Below are 20,076 nucleotides of genomic sequence, written 5' to 3'. Positions count from 1 at the left end.
ACAATGAACGGCGTCTTGCGGTAATGGAGCCGAAGATATTGCATTGCACTGGTGGTGTGACACGTTTTGTTCACGTCCAAAATGAGAATATTCGCGATCGGTATGGAGTTACACCGATCGTAGGAAAACTGCGTCGGCGGCTTTTTCGATGGTGTGGTCACGTAATTCACGCTAACGAGAATTCACTTACCAATATTGGTCTGAACATCGAAGTCAATGGTAAGCAACCAAAAAGCCGGCCGAAACATCGGTGGCTTGATACGCTGGATGGGTATTTAAAGGCCTCGAGATTACATCCTGATCAGGAATTTGATAAAATAAAATGGCGAAACCGATCACGACGAGCCGACCCCGCTTGTGAACGAGACATAGACTGAACAAAAAGAAGAAGATATGAGGAGCAACGAGTACATGACAGCTCCTTGTCACATAATCAAAAATAGCTAAAGGCAAACGCTCCCCACCGATTTCTTGCCCTAATCTGTTTAATGAAATAGTCACGGGTCTTTTCCCACAAAGTGTGAGTACCGCTAACCTTCCCACTGTCGAGATAGACCCCGCCGAGTGAAAAGCAGGTCCTCGAAACTGCGAATAAAATTGTTTGAAATCAATCACCTGGCTTGGATAGCATCCCCAATAAAGCAGTGAAAATAGCTCCAAATATGTTTGCCGAGGCGTCCACCACATGCCTTAAAGAAGGAGCATTTCCAACACAATGGAAGAAGCAAAAATTAATACTGGTCCCCAAGCCAAACAAACTTTTGGGTGAAGCTAGGACGACTACAGGCCGATATGCCTTCTATAAAATACTTGCAAACTATTCGAACGAGTAATCTATAACAGATTAATTCAAATTGTCGAAAAGGATGGCGGTCTCTCCGAAAATCGGTTCGGTTTTCGAACGGGAGGTCTACAGCGGATGCACTTGTCCTAGTAGCTAACACAGCTAAGACCGTACTTGGCTGCTGGATGTTGTGCAGTGATTACACTTGATGTGAAGAATGCCTTCAATTCCGCTAGAAGGAGCAAGATACTTGGGTCCCTAATCAACTTAGGCGTGGCGAAGTACCTGGTGCGTATCGTTGCCGACTTCCTAATCGATAGGATTCTGTGCTGTGAATCAAATAAAGGAATGAAATCATACCAAACGACATGCGGAGTTCCACAAGGGTCTGTCCTAGGGCCACTCTTATGGATTATTATGTATAACGGAGTACTGACCCTAGACCTTCCTACTGGTGTGGCCTCCATTGGTTTCGCGGACGATATTGGTGTTACGGTTATTGCACGCCTTCTCGAAGAAGTCGAGCTTTATGCAAATGAAGCAGTCTATGAGATTAAATCCTGGTTAGAAATTGTTGGTCTACAGCTCGCAGAGCATAGTACTTATTACCAAGCGGAGAAAGTGCACTTCTATGAAGATCAAAATTGGAACGCAAACAATTCATTCCAAGCCCGCACTTAAGTACACTTATGAGGAGGGTGCAGCAACAAAGGCACATAACATCGGAGCGCTGGGTGTGAGAATGCTACCAAATATAGGTGACCTAAGGTCAAGCCGTCGACTCCTCGAAGGTGGTCAGTTCGATCCTACTGTATGCAGCCCCAGTATGGGCAGATGCACTGAAAAAATATAGCAAATAAGAGGAAGATTGGAGCTGCGTATCGCATAAGTGTACCCCGAACATGTTGCGCTTATAGAACAATATCCAATGAAGCAGCTTGCGTGATAACAGGAATGGTCCCGATTGAGATTCTGGCCAAAGAAATACAACGACTCTACAATCGAACGTATCTCACCGGAGAATCTCCTGCCCGTTGGCGGCAGTTCGCACGAACTGAAACTATCGCGGAATGGCAAGAGAAGTGGGACGAGTCAGAAAAGGCCGCTGGACTCACAAAATCATATGGGACATCCGGAAATGGATCGAGCGACCCCACGGCGAAGTAGGTTTCCACCTAACTCAATTCTTGAGCGGACATGGAGGCTATCGAGCATATCTGTATCGATTTGGGGGTGATGATTCGCCATATTACCCAAATATTGTAGAGGACGCAGAACACGTCTTTTTTCATTGCCCCAGATTCGAAGCCCAAAGGGCTACATTAGAAGCTACAACCGGGGAGCACTTATTCGCAATTATATTGCTAATATTCAGCATGTAATCATTATTATTCGCGCTTCCTGTATTTCTTCTCATAAATTATCGCAGTTTTGAATTTTTTTCATCCTTGTCCTTTTCAGAAATTAACTGTCCTCATCGTATATTTTGGATTAAATTTTTTTATTTTTTGTTCTTTTCAAAGTCTTCCTTGCTTGTCGTAAAAAGCGACTAAAAGGGATAGCAACGTGCGATTTTCGAAACTTGACTGCTACCGAAACGTCAACGACACCTCAGATAGGGACTGACCACGCCGAAAACTTTTGGCTATCGAAAACTGGATCGAGGGTCCGCAGAAAGCTCGACTTCCCCAACTCGAGCGAGAATTCCAACGATATAAGGTGGATATTCTGGGCCTAAGCTAAGTTAGATAGTGGTACTTTTTAGAAGAGTACTCCTCTCATTCTTGCCACACTTATGACACAGAGCTTTTGCAGTCTGGAAAACTAAGTAGTAACAGACGCGAATTCAGGAGAGGATTCATCAGGGTGACATCGCGATCTTGATGGGTGATCTGGATGCCCAGGTGGGATCTGATAATATCTTGCTCAGACCTATGATGGGGAAACATGATAATTGTGGGAAGGTTTGTGGATTTCTGTAACTTTCACCACCTCGCCATTGGTAGTACATTGTTCGAGCATAGAGTTTACCATAAGGCCAATCGGGTTTCAACTGATTTAGGAGGTGTCTTCTATACGTGCGTGGCAAGAGAAGCGCTCTCAAAATTAATCACCATCGTTTGCTTTGCCTGCGTCCCCCCAAGTTCAACATCGACTGCTTGTATGATCTAGTTGACAGTGGCGAAACTAACTTGCTGATCGGATGGCAGTTACAGTGAATTACCCGCCAAGTCGTAGGCCAGGTCCCAAAGGACCGGCATAAGATCTAACAGATTGTGGTATCATAGAAAGGGATCGATGAAAGGAAAGGATTGAAGGCTCTGTTACCGCTACCTGTGATGGTGGGCGCAGCGCGCTCTAGCTTTGATGCCATGCGAAATCCTAGGAAGTTCAATGTAGTGTATGCTGTGACCAAAAGTAATTTATTATGGCACTGGTCAGAGAAATTGAAGATGCCGCAGATATCAATGATTCCAGGAGTATATACTGCACCACGAAAGAACGCTCATGTAGTCACAAATCTTTCGACGGTTTGTCAAAGACGTTAACGGTCGACTGCTTATCCATGATAACGAGCAACTGCATAGGTGAATAGAACGCTTCACCACGGTTCTTAGTCATATCAGTCGTATCATATCCGGTGAAGTTCCAACCTTGTCGATGAATTGACTAGTCAACGTAACATGAGGATGCGGACTGTTCCTTTAAGCAGAAGAGAAATCATTTTGGCCATCAATGCACTCAAACAGAGTAAAGCCGCTGGGTTTCCCCCAGAGTTATTCATCGTTGCACCTGCAGCTATTACGGATCTGCTACTTCCACCCATACGCAAATCTTGGGAATCTGAGGCGTTTACCAGAGAGTGGAAGAAGAGGATGATAGTTGAGATTTTGAAAATAACACCAGTTGGATGTTGCTGGAGGAATTAGCAGTAGTAGGTCTGCTTTCGCTTCCTTGTCTGAAATTTTAAAATGCAGTTATCTCAACATTAAGATAAGCCTGTTCTGTCCTGGCGTCGTCAACACTTGCCACTCACACCAGTGTACGGTGTCACGGAGTACACTGACCTAATACTATTTCAAACAATGAACTTGGTCGGCGCACAGGCCTGCCATCTGTGGGCGATATGATCGGAAGGCGAAAGTGGCAATGAATAGGTCACGTATTAAAGAGGGGCGACAATTACATTGCTGTCTATTCCATGCAGAGAAACCCACTCTCCCAAGATGGCCGAGTAGTTTGTCGACCCAAAATTATTTGGGGCAGAACACTAGAGGAGGAAACGAAATCAGTGAACCGTGAACGATGGCGCATATGTGTGCTTCAGGTGTGCAAACTTTATGGAAAGTTTGCAGCCAGTGGAATCTCACTCAACAATCTAAGCGCAGAGTGACTACGCTATTAGAAAATTTTGGAAGAGATAATTAGTTTATTTTAGTTATTTAGGGACCGCAGCTCCTAGCGCTGAGGATGTTTGTTAGGCCCATTGTGCCATCCCCTAAAATCGTCTATTCAGCTTGCGGACTTTTGGAAATCCGAAAACGCCCTCCAGAGGCAGAGAATGCACAGTGGTGATGAGTAAGGAAATATGATTGTCACTTTCAAGTTCTGTAATCGAATTTACCGAAAACATCCCTGTGTTCGATCCGTCGTCCATGTCTGAACCATCGGTGAGGATTAGTAATCCCAAAAGAATCGTGACCATTTGTTGACTATTTTCCTCTTTTGGTAATAAGACAGATTATCTCTTCTCAAATAGAAACCTGGTGGTTCATTAGGAGGAGTCAGGAGAATCACGACCCCCAGAGTATTTCCCGCGCAAGCATGACCGTATGATTCCTTCCGCCTTTTCACACGATAATGATCTCAAATCTATATGCGGCGTCAGTCACTCTCCGGTTCACCTGTAAATGAATAGTGAGAAGGGCGTTGAGTAGATTTAGAATCGTTTCGGGTGCCCCGGTTGGCGTAGTACTCACTGCTCTACTAATATTTAAGCAACCCAGCCTTTGAATCTGCGCCAGCAGCTTTCTGTGGTTAGCCAAGTGTTGCATACATAAAGTTTGGCTTTATTATGAATGGATACATGCAACAAATCCATTATGATGAAAGTCCCCAGGTCTTACCTATCTTAGTCCAACAACACCAGAGCAATCTGCAGTATTTCTAATATTGTTCCGGGATATGTGCTTCCACGTTGGCTTGGAGCAGGGATGTGCTGCTAAATGTTTGACTGTTTGGACCAGCTAGCTTTTCGTTCTTGATGAGGTAGGTAGCGTGTAGCTGCTTCACCTAACGTTCTTAGTGTACATCACTAGACCACTTTTCCTAGTACTGTGTACTGTGTTCGCAATCTTTCCGATATTTATTACGGCTAAATTAACATCAATTGTATCTATATATATTGTAGAATATATGGGCAAAGGGATTTTTGGATATTCGGAGTCGTTCGGAAATTGCAGTGTTAAACAGGTAAAATGTCACATGTCAGGTGTCGCTACCCTAGCTTGGTGACCCCGAGGGTTGCAGGGGCCGCTTTATGGATCGTGTCTTTCATTTGGTAAGTGAGATAATTTCTTCTTTCTTCTCACGAAATGCGTTCCTCACGCTGTTTTATCGGGGGCTTAATTCGTAGGACGGCAATCAACGGCCGATGTTGAGGTGCGATGGTCTCATAAGGAACGGCTTTGCAATCAGTGACGGTGGTAAGATGTCGATGTCTTATGAGAATATAGTCGATTTGCGTTTTACTGTTCCCACTATAAAATGTAGGAGGACGAGGTAATCGTTTGATGAACCATGTATTCATAAGTACAAGGTCATGGGTGTCCGCAAAATCGATTATACGCTCGCTACCCTCATTGCGCGCTCCAAACCCTTTCACGTTATGGCAACTGTTGCCGTCTGCCTTTTCACCCATATGATCATAAAGGTCGGCGGCAATGATGATATAGTTATCAGCAAGCACGTGACAAGTCTTTTCATCAAGAAGTTGCCAGAAGGCATCTTTCTTGGCATCAGGTCGACCTGTCTATGGTTCGTACGTGGTGAAGAAGTAAATAGTGCGATCAGCTGATATATTGGTGAGCTTCATCAGCGGATCAACAAATCGTTCGAATTCTTTAATGGCATCACCGGAACTCTCTGAGATGGCAATGCCAACACTATATTGAGTGTGTGGGCTACCAAAATAGAGAAGTTTATAGCCATTTTTACCGCGTTCGCGTTCTCAGTCGCCGGTTTTCGCACCAGATCATTGGGTGTTTTGCAGAGCAGAGATATCAAAGCGCCTTTTCCGAAGGGCTCTTGTGAGTTCCGCGGTCTTTCCAGATAGGGTGCCAACATTTAGTGTGCAGACACGTATCTGTTTTGTTCGTCTTGTTCGGACTAACTTGCTGACGTCCTGATGCCGTCCATGCGTCAAGAACCCTTGCCCATTTCTCGACAGGGCCGGGGCCCGTCCTGCCGCGTCGACTGAGGTGGACGCTCTAGCATTTCTCCGAGGCTTGTGATTCAATCCGATCATCATGTTTGTAATGACATTGTATGCATTTTCTTGGTCGGCCTGTCGCGGGATCTATCACCAGAGAGATCAGGTAGGATTTAGCATAGTGGAATAACTCCAATTATACTCTATTTATCTCTTTCCCTGATATCAGCATTTTATTTTTGTTTTACTGAGGATAGTACAAAGTACGTTGCCACAAACCCTCCTCTTTTACCTGGGCTGGGGACGAGCATGCTACGTTAATAGCATGGCCGAGTTATTATACTATAACCAGTAAAGGGGCTCAATAGTTATTTTAGGTTGCCTTGACGATATTATTATTAAAGTGCCTAAAACTGAGTTCTTCGTTCTTTTTCCGCAATTTTAGATGATCCACAGACATCGGCTGGCGTTCATTCTAAACAACCTTACTGGATGTTCTTCGGTAGATTCGCTTCGCTGAGGAGGGCCTCCTTTCTTAATTTACGATTACTGAAGATTGACCGATCGAAAAGCAGAATCTGATGCTTCTCTACTTCGTTCGCCATTGTTGATTAGGTTCAGTTGCCGTCAGAATGATATTCTGAGTTTACTGCGATTCCTGTTAAAATATTGGAAACTCAGGGCCCATAAACTGTTTTTATTCGGCAATATTCCCTAGGGTTTATGATAATCTATGAAGTCTTTGTATAATATTTTATTACATTCATAGTAGCGCGGGAAATTGCTGGGGTTGATGTCTTTTTAGTGATTGGATGGTGGAGTTTATCATATTAGCGGCTGGCTTATGCACAGAGTTTTTATCGGTCTCTGCAAATGTTTCCATTTGGGAGTTGGCAAATCCTTACTATAGGATAATTTTTCAAGAGCTGCTTGAAATTTTTTCACTAATGGCATGCATGTGCATAATGTTGCTGAGGAATCAGCCTGATGCTTGCAATTTTAGGCCGATCAATAAGTCTACAATATAGACCCTGAAGACCGGTTAAATAATCAAGGAATTGTCAAAAAATCTGATTGAGAATGGTTGCATCAATAGCTCTTTAAGGTAATATAGGAACTTGCGCTTGATTCCTCTCCTCTATTCACTCTTGCGGCTACAGACAACAAGTAAGTACTCTGTATGCCATCGATTTCAAATTAGTTCCATTTCGGGCCTTTGTGAGCCATGTTCGCAATACCTAGACATTTCAAACATTCTAAAAGTTCGTGTAGAGTACCTCCTCCATTATATCCGTTAAGACAGCAAATTTGACGAATCAGACCATAATATTTACAGTGACGTAATTTGAGACTTGCATTGTTGTTTCAGAAACAGTTTATGAAAAAAAACAGTTGCTTTTATACTTGTTTAGTAGAGACAGTGTTAAAATTGTGATATGTTCGACAAAAACGTGTTCTCCCATCTTATTTGTTGAATTCACTCTGATGAAAGACTTGAAATTAAAGTCGAAGCACTAAAGTAATGCCACGACATCGTAAGCAAGCTAAATTATTCCTAGATATTATGCAGTCAACGGATTCTGACGAGTCTCACAGTGGGATGGATGAAAAAAGACCTTGCATGCCACGCGGAGGAATAAATATGCCTGAGGAAGTTCAAGCCGAATGTCATAACTCAGATACCTTAGACGGAATCCCGGAGCTTCCAGCTGATGAAGATGATGAAGATGCTTCAAGTTCAGCCAATATAATCAATGTTGAACCTCATAGCCAGTCAACTTCCACAACCGGGTTCATACAAAGCAGTAGTTACCCGCCACAACCAACTCCCGGACCTTCGGGATATCAAGCGTTTGCACAGAGTTCACAAAGACCTGATGTGAGACAGAACTTTATGGTGAGTGCAGGAATTTATGATGTATTTTCTCATTCAGAAGGAGACAAAAATTTCAAATTCTTGTGATTCTCCCAGAGGATATTAAGACATCCTATTTTCCGAACCTATGTACTTTGTGCCAGCTTCGTTAACAGGAAACCACAAGCGACAGCAACAACTTTTTGACCTATATGTGAACTCGCTTGTAAGTGAGGCATCCCAGTTCAGGATTCATCATCAACGACGGTATGCGGTCTAGGCCTACCTTAACTAAAAACTCCAGACATCCCGGTTTTGCAGCGAAGTCCACCAATTCGATATCCTTAAAAGCTGTCTGGCGTCCTGGCCATTGTTCCATTTAAGGGAGGATCTGCCTCGTCTTCCTTTTCTAGATATTGCCTTATAGACTTTTCGGGCGGGGTCATCCTCATTCATACGGATTAAGTGACCCGCCCACTGCAACCGATTGAGCCGGATTTTACCCACAACCTGGCAGTCATAGTATCGCTCATGGTTTTCGTCGTTATGTAAGCTACGGAATCGTCCATTCTCATTTAGGGGGCAAAAATTCTTCAGAGGATTGTTCTCTAGAACGCGGCCAAAAGTTCGCAATTTTTCTTACTAAGAACCCAAGTCTCCGAAGAATATACGAAGACTGGCAGGATCATTGTCTTGTACAGTAAGAGTTTTGGCCCTATGGTGAAACGTTTCAAGCGGAACAGTTTTTGTGAGCTGAAATAGGCTTTTTGGCAGCCAACAACCGTGCGTGGATTTCATCGTCGTAGCTGTTATTGGTGGTGATTTTCGACCCTAGATAGGAAAAATTATCAACGGTCTCAAAGTTGAAGTTGGTTTTTGGTGCTGACGCTGCCACCATATATTTCGTCTTGCCTTCATTGATGCGCAGCCCAAGATCTCGCGCCGCCTGCTCGATATGGATGAAGGCAGTTTCAGGATTAGTACGTATTAATATGATTCAAATGATTGAAGGTATCCGTGGTAAAGGTAGGTTTTTGGCGTAGGGTAGGTGAATGCATTTGCGCCCACAGTGTTGGACTCCCGATTCGGTACGTCGTCAGACTACCAACTAAACACCTCCCCATCGTCAGAGAGCTAGCCTGGAACCGTTTGTCATATTACTTCGGGCTAGTCCCCGAACCCTCCCGCCTTGCGGAGCCTTCAAATCAGGGAATTTCTTTCACCAACGGGAGAGGAGAGGAGGAAGGGAACTGTCAGTTCAAGGAACCCCCTGCCATCCGGCTCCTCCACCGGTCGAGTTCTATCTTCTTAGCAACGAGAAGGGCCCAAACGTAATGGGCAACACGGTTCCACCTGTCAGCAGTCCTCAGCATCTCTTCGACAATGTTGTCTGGAGAAAGATCCCCTGTGTTTAAATAGAGCTGCTGACGAACCCCATCCCACCTTCCACAAGAAAAAAAAGTGTGTTGGGCGTCGACCATGACTCCATTGCAAAACATACAATCCGGAGAACGCGCCTTTCCAATCTTGTGCAGGTAAGACTGAAAACTTCCATGCCAACTTAAAAATTGAGTAAGGAAATTCAGCCACGCATCTAAGTTGCCGATGAGCCGCGCAGTCCATCTGCCTCTAGTTTCATTTTGCCAAGAGAGCTGCCACTCGTCTAGAGTGTGTTGCCGTTCTTCGCGAGCAACAACCTCCCTTGCGCTTGTATATGGCCTGACGCTCCCTAGCAAGAAGGGCAACGGGGATCACTCCCGCGAACACCATCACGGCCGGTTCAGAGATAGTGCGGTACACAGACGCCACCCGTAAAGCTCCCCGTCTCTGTACTTGCGCGAGGCGTTTACGGTATACCTCCTTGTTAAGAGCGCCAGCCCATACCTCTGCGCCGCAGAGCAGGACACACTGCGTTGAACTCATCAGGAGACGTCGCCTACTAGACGTAGGACCCCCAACGTTTGCCATTAGCCTACTTAAGGCAGAAACCCCAGCCGCAGCCTTGTTCGCTGCTGCTTGGATTTGCTCAGAAAAGCTCATCTTTGAGTCAAGAGTTAACCCGAGGTACTTTACCGCTGATTTTGACTCGATTATCGATTATCGCCGAACGATATGGGACGCAGGGTCGGAATTCTCTTTTTAGTGATGACTACTTCGGTTTTTTCCAGTGCAAGGCTGAAACCATGAGTAGTCATTTATCCGCTTACCCGTCGCATTAGGTTACTGTCATAGGACCACATTAAAAGGCATGCGGATAGCAACAAATATATATATATGTTTTTACTGAAGAAGAGGGTATTGATTGTAAAAAATTGCAATAGAGGTAATTGACAAAACTGAGTGAGGGACCCATGTGACAGTATACACACAGTACACTTTTCATTGAGAACATCGAAGTCCATCTCTACATATTTCAAACTTAATTACTATGCATAATGCTCTCTCCTGTCCAGGTGATTTCAGAGAGTGCTATCGTTAGGATATCTTTTAGCTGTGCTTTGGAGAGAACGTCCCCTAGAATAAATTATCCACTTTCAAATCCCATTGTCCTGAGTTCGAATCCCGGTTGATCATGGATGTGTATGTTTCTTTCTGTAGGCGGGGAAAGGAGGGAATTCCTTTCAACTCGAAATTCTTTTGAGGATTCCGGAGCAGAGCCTTCAACGAAATTAGGCCAATTTGGCAATTTCAAAAGGATCCCGCATTATTTTCAATCCAGGTCCCGGATTTCCTCCAAGTGTGTAACAGGGGCAGTACACCAACCTTTCATTTCCCCAACTCGGAGATCTATGACCCTACTAATCGACAATAGGACTTTCAGAGTGGACCACTGGAGAGTGTCTGATCAGAGGTCGTTCACAGATCACAGCTGGATATTTTTTAGTCTAAATCTTGCTGCAGATGTCTCCAACCCCTCCAGAGACGCCAACGCATCGACTTTAAAAAGATTGGTGAAGTTATCAGGATCCAGCTATCTGCAATATGGCAACATTGGCACGACAAAGGAATTGAAGTCAACGGTTGGGGCTTTGGAAAGGCATTCGAGGTAACCTTGAAAGTATCATGCCCTGCTAAATACAGGAGGGAGACAATACCACCGTGGTTGAATGAAGCTCTATCCAACCTGAGGAAGACAGTCAGGTTAGCCATACAAGGACTTCCAGAAACGGTACAAGTCTGTCATTAAAACCATTAGGAAGCGGTCCTGGTTGAAATACTGTTAGAACATTAAAAGCACTAAGGAATCTGCGAGAATCAGTAAGATTTTGGTCAAGGAACATAGGAGCCCATTCTTTCTTTAAAAAACCCTGGACTTAATCTTTTGGTGAGCCTCTAGGGCTGGAGCGTCCAGGCGCATTTCCCCGCTAGCTTGGAGAACTGTGAGTTAGGGTGTTGAGCTGTGAGTCAGAGTATGTAGCCCCAATCATGTGAGAGTTCCGAATCGACAATTACCCAGAATATTATCGGCTGGGCTATACGCAGCTTTTCCGCATATAAATCTCCGGGCTCGGGGGTTATGCCGTGCCTTATAGAGATAGATGTACCGAATTTCTTCCGAATACGTACACTTCCGGAGGCACACGTGCGCGGTTTTCATGCCGAAAGCGGGCAGAAGCGAAAGCGAATCAGCCTCAGCTCTTTCATGCTGAGGATCTTAGAGCGCGTTTTGGACATCCACTCAAGGACAACCATGGAGGTAATGCCCTTCTACAAACCGCAGCAAGCACCTCAAAGGCAAATCCACAGAATCCACTCTTCATGATGTAATTAGCACGATGAGTCATGTAGCCTAGCTGCCTTCCTGGATATGGATGGAACACCCAACAACGTTAGTACGAAGGACATCAAGGAAGATCTAATTAGCATGGGATTGAAGGGGTATCTTTCGCATTGAATAATACCCATGCTAAGAACCAGGATAATCCAGTTTGATATGGGAGGTAGCCAGTTGGATCTTCGGTTGAGGGTAGTTCTCTTGTACACAGCCATGGTTTGTCCCAACCTAATGTAAGGTTCTATTGTGCGGTGGTCGGCGTTGAGCAAGAGGTACAATAGAACCAAGTTTAATAGGATCCAGAGAACCGCTTGTGTAGGTACTACTGCGGCTTTGCGTCCTGTCCAGCAGATGTACTCCTGTAAACTCTCGCTTCTCTTGGAGTCCCACATTAAATACGATGTAGCGTGTAGTAATGTCAGACTACATGAGTCTGGAGTGAAGTGAAGTCCTACGGCCATAGTGACCTCCTGGACTGAAAATTTTGGGTATTCCTAATTGACTGAGGAACATGCAAGCCGGGCTTCAAGAGGAATGTTGCTGTGGACTTTCCAGTCAGAGCATAGTGGGAGATGGAGAGGAGTTGCAAGGTTATAGCATAGTATTCTTCAGCGACTGCAGATAGACTGTGGAGCCGGTGCGGAGGTTTTGTTGGAAATATACTGCGTAGCTCTGTCGTACGGTCTCCTAGGCGCTCTTCTAGGCTGGTGGGACAGGTCAGGAATGCGTTAAACAGTCTGAGTGTCATGCTGAAAGTCACCCTCCACTAGTTAACACCCTAGCCTGGAAGACCAGCTGATACAATTTGTCCTGTTTTTAGGTGTGCAATATGCTGTTGAGAAATCTCCCAATTGCTTTGTGTTTCATCAAAGATTCGCACGGATCTGAGCTTCGTTAACTACTTGAAGATATGGAACTTCATTCACTCATAGTGGCTGTCCATGTGGTCGGCAGCTCCGAAATCCATCGGGCCAAGCGTGGCTGGCCTCGTTTTAATCCTTTTCGTTACTCGACCGTTAAAGAAGTTTCATTGATAATGATTTTTTCTACTGACAGTTTCACAAGTCACACTTTCACCCCAAAATTTATAATTGCTTACTCGATTGGGAGAGATTATATTCTGAGGCATTCTATTGGCGCTTATCGTTCACATGCATTGGTGAATTTCTGAACGCTGCTTGGCAAGGACATCAGGACATTAGTTATAACTATAGCTGGGTTTTGGGCGAATTCCTTGAGTTTGACCACGTGGGTCACTATGTCATGACTTGGGCCACTATGTCATCAGTCGGGAGCTTTACAGTGTCATACCATGTTCGCTAGAGTAATTTTTCCTACGTAAACCTCCGACTGGTAATTGAGAGTAGACATAATAGATTTCTCCGAGATATAAGATGCGATGCGTGATCTTGTACGTCTAGTTCTGGTGCTTTATCTATTGCTGTTTTCTTCTTTTGAATGCATCTGGATTGGACCGGGAGAGTTCGTTACTTTCCAAGTGATTCGAATTCGGAATTTCTAGCTTTCCCAGTCGTCCAATCCAAGGGACCCGATTTATAATTTTGAGCAGTGCCTCTGATGGTTTAATGGATTATCATCCTTCTAGTTTAGCGCCGACTTTGCGCCCAGTCAGAGACAGTAATAACTTGAAAATCTTCAAGATGTGATCAGGGATAATAGCTGTGCTTTATTTAAAAGATTACCTCTTTTTCCTTCTCCTCCACATAATGATCCTTGCACCTTATAATTGTATTTTTTTCGACTACTCTCTATTTGCAGTATAACCAACAATTCAATCCCCAATGGCAAAATCGATTCACCAGCTATCGTGGACCTACACACCTACCGCCTCGACCCAGACCAACAATACCACTGCCATTACCACTACAAATGCCTCTGCCAGATAGGCCAAGACTGCAACAACCAATGAACCCAAGATCTGCACACTGGCGGTATCAGAACCGTGGACAGCAGCCTGTTCTTGCCCAAAGCATTCAAAACTATGGCTTTTTTCCGTACAACCACCCGGCTTCAAATCTAAATCCACTCCCTCCACAGCGTCAACCACAAATGCAATATCGGCCTACACCACCCAGGCAGTATCCTCCGCAAGGAATTTACCCTCAACAGTGGAACCGCCAGCCTAATCCGAATCAACCGATTTATCAGAACCTTGTGCGAAATCGTCTACCAATGGATCCGAATGCTGCAATGGCGCAGGACCCCCAGGAAACCGCTAACTGGGATAACTTTCATATGTTTTGTCAGGTGAGTGTTGTTTTCCAAATGAAGAGAGAAGAAGCTTTTGGTGAGTTTTTTGAATCATTTACTTTGATCTCTTTGGTTTAAGCAAGTTACAATGATGCCACCTCCCCATCTAGAAACGACGCCGTCTTGACTAGATGCGAATGGACGAAGGTCTTTTTCCGGGATGCCAGAATGGAGAAAGCACTGATATAAGACTAGCAAACCTTGCTTGCCTGTACGAGTAAAACTTTTCCTTTTTTAATGCTTTTACCATTAGGTTTCAATTGTAAAGTCCCTTGACGACGTATTAGCAACCAAAATAATTTTAAACTGTAATATCAACCATAAGTAGTTTGTAACAACCCAAATTATTTTCCTTTTTAACCATCGGGCGAGTGTGGTCTAAAGCTTATACGGCCAGATGTGCCTCATCTGTGAGAGCAAAAACTAGGTTTTTCTTCAGGGTTGAGGGAACCTTCCCAAACCGAACTTCCTATATAAAAGGTTTTATATTATCAGCGAGTACTTGTGAGGAGTAAGGAGACAAGAAGCTACTAGACCGCCCAACTCTTGAGAAACACTTAGCTTTTCATCTCATAGCACCGCACCCGCCCGAAGGATAATTTTGACGAACCTCAAATAAATGGTAATGCATATGTTCACTTGATTTTAGTTTAGCAATAAACAGATGGAAATTCAATTATCCGCTCTCCACAGGGTAGAAGGGATCTTCTAAAACCGGGTAAAATAAAAAAAGAGGAAATAACCAAATTGTGAACCAATATAAAAAAGGAAAGAAGGCCAAACTCTGGTAATAGCATCTTAAATATGTCCATGTTCTTCTATGTTAATGGAGGTAAGTAAGATTTAGGGTAATTGCAATGCAATAGATCCAGGATCCGTAACTCAACACCAATCAATAGGGGGATCATTCATTCACCCCATCCAACCCTCATTCAACACAATAAATGAAATGATTTTTTTAAGGAAGAATCGGTTTTCGGACTTCAAAATTTCTTACGCAAAAAAACCCATTATTTCTGAAGTATCCAGTTTCGGGTTTCTTTCATTATTCGTGTTTTGAATCCGACGGAATTGATAAGACTGACTAGGCTGACCCTGACCAATGTGCGGGGCCAGATAAAAGCAGCAGGATCACTTTCGAGACCATTCGCTATCAACAACGGTCTACGACAAGGGGATGCTCCTTCATGCGTCATCTTTAACCTGACCCTCGAGAAAGTGATCCGTGATGCTGAGGTAAATGCAAGAGGTACGATCCTCTTTAAGTCCACCCAACTACTGGCCTATGCTGACGATATCGACATCATGGGAAGGACGACCCAAGACGTACAAACTGCCTTCATCCAGATCGAGCAGGCGGCGATTAGCGCGAGATCTTGGGCTGCACATCAATGAAGGCAAAATAAAGTATATGGAGGCAACGTCAGCACCACGTATCTTAGAGAGATGCAGCTCCGGTAAATCTCAACAAGCCACGGCACAACCCTTCCCTGGTGCTTCTGTAGCATGACTGTTATATGCGGAGAAGCTGTTTATAGCCCAGCCGATCTTATCCTTGGTAATTACCGATTTGATATTCTCGCACAGCTGGGGTGGCAGCAAATCTTCCAAGCAAGGTTCTGACTCACAGTCCTCTTCACTCTCGGGAAAGTGCGTTTGAACCAATAGCTCCAAGGTTTTCGATGTTCTGACAATAGTCCAATAGTATGACAATAGTAGTTTTGATATTCCAACCAAGACCACCTCTTGGCGGTTCGGATGGCCGCCTTGTACTTCTTCAGGCAGTCCTTGTATGGCTGCCAATATTTATGCCTGTAGCAGACGTTGAAGATTTCTCTGGTCAGCTTCCTGAGGCTGGCGGGGTCTTCATTCCACCACAGTGACAGTGTTTTTTTGATGTACTTAGAAGGGCACCAGACTTTAAAGGCGGTATCAAATGCATTTTCCAGAGCCCCGACCTTTGACTTCAGTTCGTCTATCGTGCCAATCTTACCAATTTGCGCACCGGAGAGTTTGTTCTTAATTACTTGACCAAACTTTCTCCAGTCGATCCTCTTGGGGTCCCTGAAGGGTTTGGATACCTTTGCGGCGATATCTAGACTGAAAAGTACCCAACTGGGATTCAAGAAGGATCTCTGGTCAGACACCCTCCAGTCCTCTACCCTAAGAATCCCATTGTCGATTATTAGGGTGATATCAAGGTCCTGCTCCCAACCGTCACAGTTCTCCGACCTGGGGAAATTGAAGGTTGGTGTACTGCCCCTTTTACACACCGATAGGTTTGAAGTAATAATAAAATCAAAGAGTGACTCACCTCTCTCGTTGATTTCCGAGCTGCCCTAAAGCGTATGTCTTGCATTATCAACAGGTTGGCTTTCTTTGTTGCTATGGTATTCGTCAGATGTTGTAGGTCTTCACTAGCATATACATTCGAAATATTGCTGCAGAGCGATCTGGAAAACGTTCAGCGTTCAGTTAGATACGAATGCATAACTCAAATTTTGAGGTGAAGCTAATGGATCTGCCTCGTGGTATTGGAGGCAGGGGCATGGTTGGCGTTGCAGCATAATATCACCACAACGTCGGCTCACAATGCGCTTATTTTCAAAGCAAAAGGCTGACGAGTCCCTTGCATGCGGGCGCTTGTAAGGTTGACTCCATTTAACTTGAAGAGTCATACTTTTAATCCTTTGAGTGGGGTGAAGTCAGACCAAGGGCGTATCATTGAATAGACGTCCAAGGCAACGCTCGGTGAACACCTCTGCGATCTGCGTTTGTTGAACAGGCAGCTGTCTGTTGGGGAGCTCTTTGTTGAGAAGGAGGGAATTATGTGTGTCATTCAGAACCGTGCAAATCACAATCGAGGTTATAAAAAGCTGATAATGAAAGAATGGGTGGAGACTACTAGCGCAGAAAGTGTGGTTCGGCATTAAAGGCGTTGGACAATCTCGCTTCTGGTTGTACCTTTATGGCACCGCTGAAATACATGAACAGGCATGATACTGTATGTAAAGTGATTCATCAAAGTCTTGCATACAGGCATTGGCTGAAACCGATAACATGTCCGGTTTAAAGATACGAACATAAAAGTATATTCGGTAGTTTTGCTTACGGCACAACAAGCTTGACCTGCTGTTAGTTGACATGACCGGTCGTTCCACGTATTGATGTCACTATCCCAGACAATAGCAACATTGAACGGAAATAGGTGGAGGAGAAGGTGAACTATGAGTCACTGGCTTGAGGAATCACAGAAATTTGAAGTTTCGAGAGTGGTTGCAGTTCCCATAACACTGTCAGCTACAGGAATTGTACTTAAACACTTCACGATTTCCGTTGACGTCTTGGTTCAATCCATGCAGCAATCCACCATTCTGCATACGTGTTCGATCTTGCGGGGACTTCTCGCCGGATTCTCTCATTAACCGGCAACTATTACCAAAGTCTTATATATTTTAAGTATGTAGCGTCTTCCGTGCCTAAATGCTTGGCACTTAGTGCTGGTATTAGATAAAATAGGTAATTTCCCTTCAGATCTTGTATTTTATAGACACTGAAAATTATTGTAATAAGAATTATTAAGAATACAAATAAACTTTATTTTGGGTTGAATTTAATACGGGAAACTGTTGCATTCAACGAATTTACAATTATTTCATTTCGAATCTTAAACTTACTAAAGCTAACGTCTTTTCGCGCAGCTCTGTATGCATGGCAATGCTTCCATCAAACCGTTAAACTGAACGAAAATCTTCCCAAAACATTCATCAAATCTGTCTCTCAAATGTCATCGCTCCGCTGCCAAAATAATACTGGGGCTGGCGGTTAAGTTTAATTCATTGTTGAAAGTTGTTCTCTTTTTTGTTTTTTCCAAGTGAATGTATAACATTTTATTGGAACTTTATATTGTAGTGTGTCTCATAAAATAGTTGAGCTACGAATTGTAAATGCCGCGGGTTGCTAAGGCGGCAAAAGGCGGTGCGGCGTCCGGTGCAGGCAAAGGTGCCGGAGCCGCCGCCAAGAAGAAAAATGGATATGTGAAATCTGAGAAAATTCCACTTGGCGAGATTCTAACTGATTTATCTGGCCAGGGCTGGAAGATTGGCCCGTCAATTGGCTCGGGGGGTTTTGGGGATATTTACTGTGCATGCAAAGCTGGCAGCAGCGGGAAGAAGGACTATGATTGCGTTATTAAGATTGTGAGTAATTTTCTATTAAATGTATAGAAAGTGATAAGCAGTTCTGTTCTAAATATTCAGGAGCCCCACGGCAATGGACCTTTGTTCGTTGAAATGCATTTTTACATGCGGAATGCCAGACAGGAGGACAGTAAGTTGTGGCAGCAGAAGACCGAACCATTCCTGACATTCCTTTATTTCCAGTAAAGTCCTTTTGTGCTAAGCACAAACTCAAAATGCTTGGAATGCCTCACATAATCGGCTCTGGATCGCACACAATAAATGGCGAGAAGCATCGTTTCCTCGTCATTCCCCGATATGGAAAGGACATTTGGAGTTTCTTCTTGTCTAACGGCAAACGCCTCCCTCAACACACGATCTACCGGATCGCCATACAAATGCTTGACGTGTACGAGTATATCCACTCCAACACTTATGTCCACGCTGACTTGAAGGGTGCCAACATCCTTTTGGATTACACAGGGAAACACTCCGACCAGGTCTACCTGGTGGATTTCGGTCTGGCTTGTCATTACACAACCTCAGATTATAAGCCGGATCCTCGGAAAATGCACAATGGCACAATTGAATACACGTCGAGGGATGCGCACAACGGTGTACCCACCAGACGCGGTGATTTCGAGATATTAGGATATAATTTGATTCATTGGTCAGGCGTGGAGTTGCCTTGGGAAACACAGAAACTACTTGCAAACCCACAGAAAGTTCAGAAGGCAAAGGAAGAATTTATGAAGGATGTTGGCGGATCATTGAGTAAATTGTTTGATAAAAATCCTCCGAGTAAGTCCTAGTCCTCTTTTCCCCTAATCAATCGTTAAATTTGACTCAGGCTATTGTTCTTTGCAGGTCCAGTCAAGCAATTTATGGACTACGTTCAATCGATGGACTACAAACAAACTCCCGATTATGAGAAATGCCGAAAAATATTCCAAGCCGGCTTAAAATCCTTGAATAAGACCAACTCAGGTCCCTTGGAAGTGACACTAGGCAAATCTCCTCCGAAGCAGCAGAAGCGGCCTATTGTCGAAGAGGAAAGCGAAAACGAGAGCGAAAGTGAACCCGAGACCTCTCGTAAACCTTCCCCCGTCAAATTGCGTTCAAGCGCGACTCCATCCAAGCGAACTCGACCTGCAGACGCAAAATCACCGATCTCACCGTCTCGTCGAAGGTTTAAAGCGAATGTATCGCCCCAACGAATGGCTAGTCCTGCAAAGAGCATAACCTCTCGCCTACGACAGCACATTACACCGACACTGAACATTTCCACAAGAAGCGGCACTTCATCACCTGCAGACCGAAAACCGGGAAAGACGATTGTAAATGACAACGTCACTCCGAACCCGAGGAGCAATAAAACGTACGAGTTCAATTTTGAGTTGGACGTGAGTTTAGATGCGAACGTGGTCGTGAATGTTAAGCGGAAGAAGAAAGCCCCATCATCTAAGGCATCTGAGCCAGTGACCAGCACGCGGGGTGAGAGCAAAGAGAATGTGAAGCGTAATCAGAAAGAAGATTCGGATTCGGAAGTGCCACCAAGCCCAGTAGATTCACCGCTTCCGAGGGTGAGTGTGCGTCGATTGCAGACGTCGGCTGAGAGTCCTGCCCGAAGTCCACGTGTCACGTATCGACGAGTTAAGTAGTGGTCCTATATGGCAATCTTGTGTCTATGCTAGACTCGTTACTGTTTGTGTTTACAACATAATTATTACAATGTATGATTTTTTTTAAATAAATTAAATCGCAACTGTTTTTTGAAATGAA

The 20,076-nt window shown here is 44.4% G+C and overlaps 2 protein-coding genes across 4 annotated transcripts; both read left to right on the top strand.

Moving 5' to 3' along the window:
* The first annotated feature begins 7,350 nt into the window (after window positions 1–7,350).
* On the top strand, window positions 7,351–14,752 carry LOC119657825 (putative uncharacterized protein DDB_G0294196). 3 transcript variants are annotated; one of them, XM_038064939.1, is made up of 3 exons: window positions 7,351–8,112; window positions 13,625–14,113; window positions 14,227–14,752. In XM_038064939.1, exons 1-3 carry the CDS (start codon window positions 7,738–7,740, stop codon window positions 14,245–14,247), a joined length of 885 nt encoding a protein of 294 aa, XP_037920867.1. In that variant the 5' UTR covers window positions 7,351–7,737; the 3' UTR covers window positions 14,248–14,752. The 3 variants fall into 3 exon arrangements, with proteins under 3 accessions (XP_037920867.1, XP_037920868.1, XP_037920866.1); XM_038064940.1 differs by having other exon boundaries at window positions 14,200–14,752; XM_038064938.1 differs by having other exon boundaries at window positions 14,196–14,752.
* Window positions 14,753–17,874: 3,122 nt separating this feature from the next.
* LOC119657655 (nucleosomal histone kinase 1-like) lies at window positions 17,875–20,076 on the top strand. The gene is made up of 4 exons (XM_038064679.1): window positions 17,875–18,315; window positions 18,376–18,445; window positions 18,499–19,095; window positions 19,162–20,076. The coding sequence occupies exons 1-4, from the start codon at window positions 18,064–18,066 to the stop codon at window positions 19,953–19,955; spliced, it is 1,713 nt and encodes a 570-aa protein (XP_037920607.1). The 5' UTR covers window positions 17,875–18,063; the 3' UTR covers window positions 19,956–20,076.

The sequence above is a fragment of the Hermetia illucens genome, chromosome 5 (genome assembly GCF_905115235.1).
Source record: "Hermetia illucens chromosome 5, iHerIll2.2.curated.20191125, whole genome shotgun sequence".
Classification (NCBI taxonomy): domain Eukaryota; kingdom Metazoa; phylum Arthropoda; class Insecta; order Diptera; family Stratiomyidae; genus Hermetia; species Hermetia illucens.
The sequence above is the reverse complement of the archived record's forward strand: the minus strand, read 5'-3'. Positions and strand labels throughout refer to the sequence as shown.

Excerpts from the sequence above, each read along its gene's own strand:
- LOC119657825 (XM_038064938.1), top strand. The coding sequence starts at position 7,738 with ATGCCACGACATCGTAAGCAAGCTAAATTATTCCTAGATATTATGCAG. Across the intron at positions 8,113-13,624 it reads ATGTGAGACAGAACTTTATG|TATAACCAACAATTCAATCC; the intron begins GTGAGTGCAGGA and ends CTCTATTTGCAG. Across the intron at positions 14,114-14,195 it reads ACTTTCATATGTTTTGTCAG|CAAGTTACAATGATGCCACC; the intron begins GTGAGTGTTGTT and ends CTTTGGTTTAAG.
- LOC119657655 (XM_038064679.1), top strand. The coding sequence starts at position 18,064 with ATGCCGCGGGTTGCTAAGGCGGCAAAAGGCGGTGCGGCGTCCGGTGCA. Across the intron at positions 18,446-18,498 it reads GAATGCCAGACAGGAGGACA|TAAAGTCCTTTTGTGCTAAG; the intron begins GTAAGTTGTGGC and ends CTTTATTTCCAG. Across the intron at positions 19,096-19,161 it reads GTTTGATAAAAATCCTCCGA|GTCCAGTCAAGCAATTTATG; the intron begins GTAAGTCCTAGT and ends TGTTCTTTGCAG.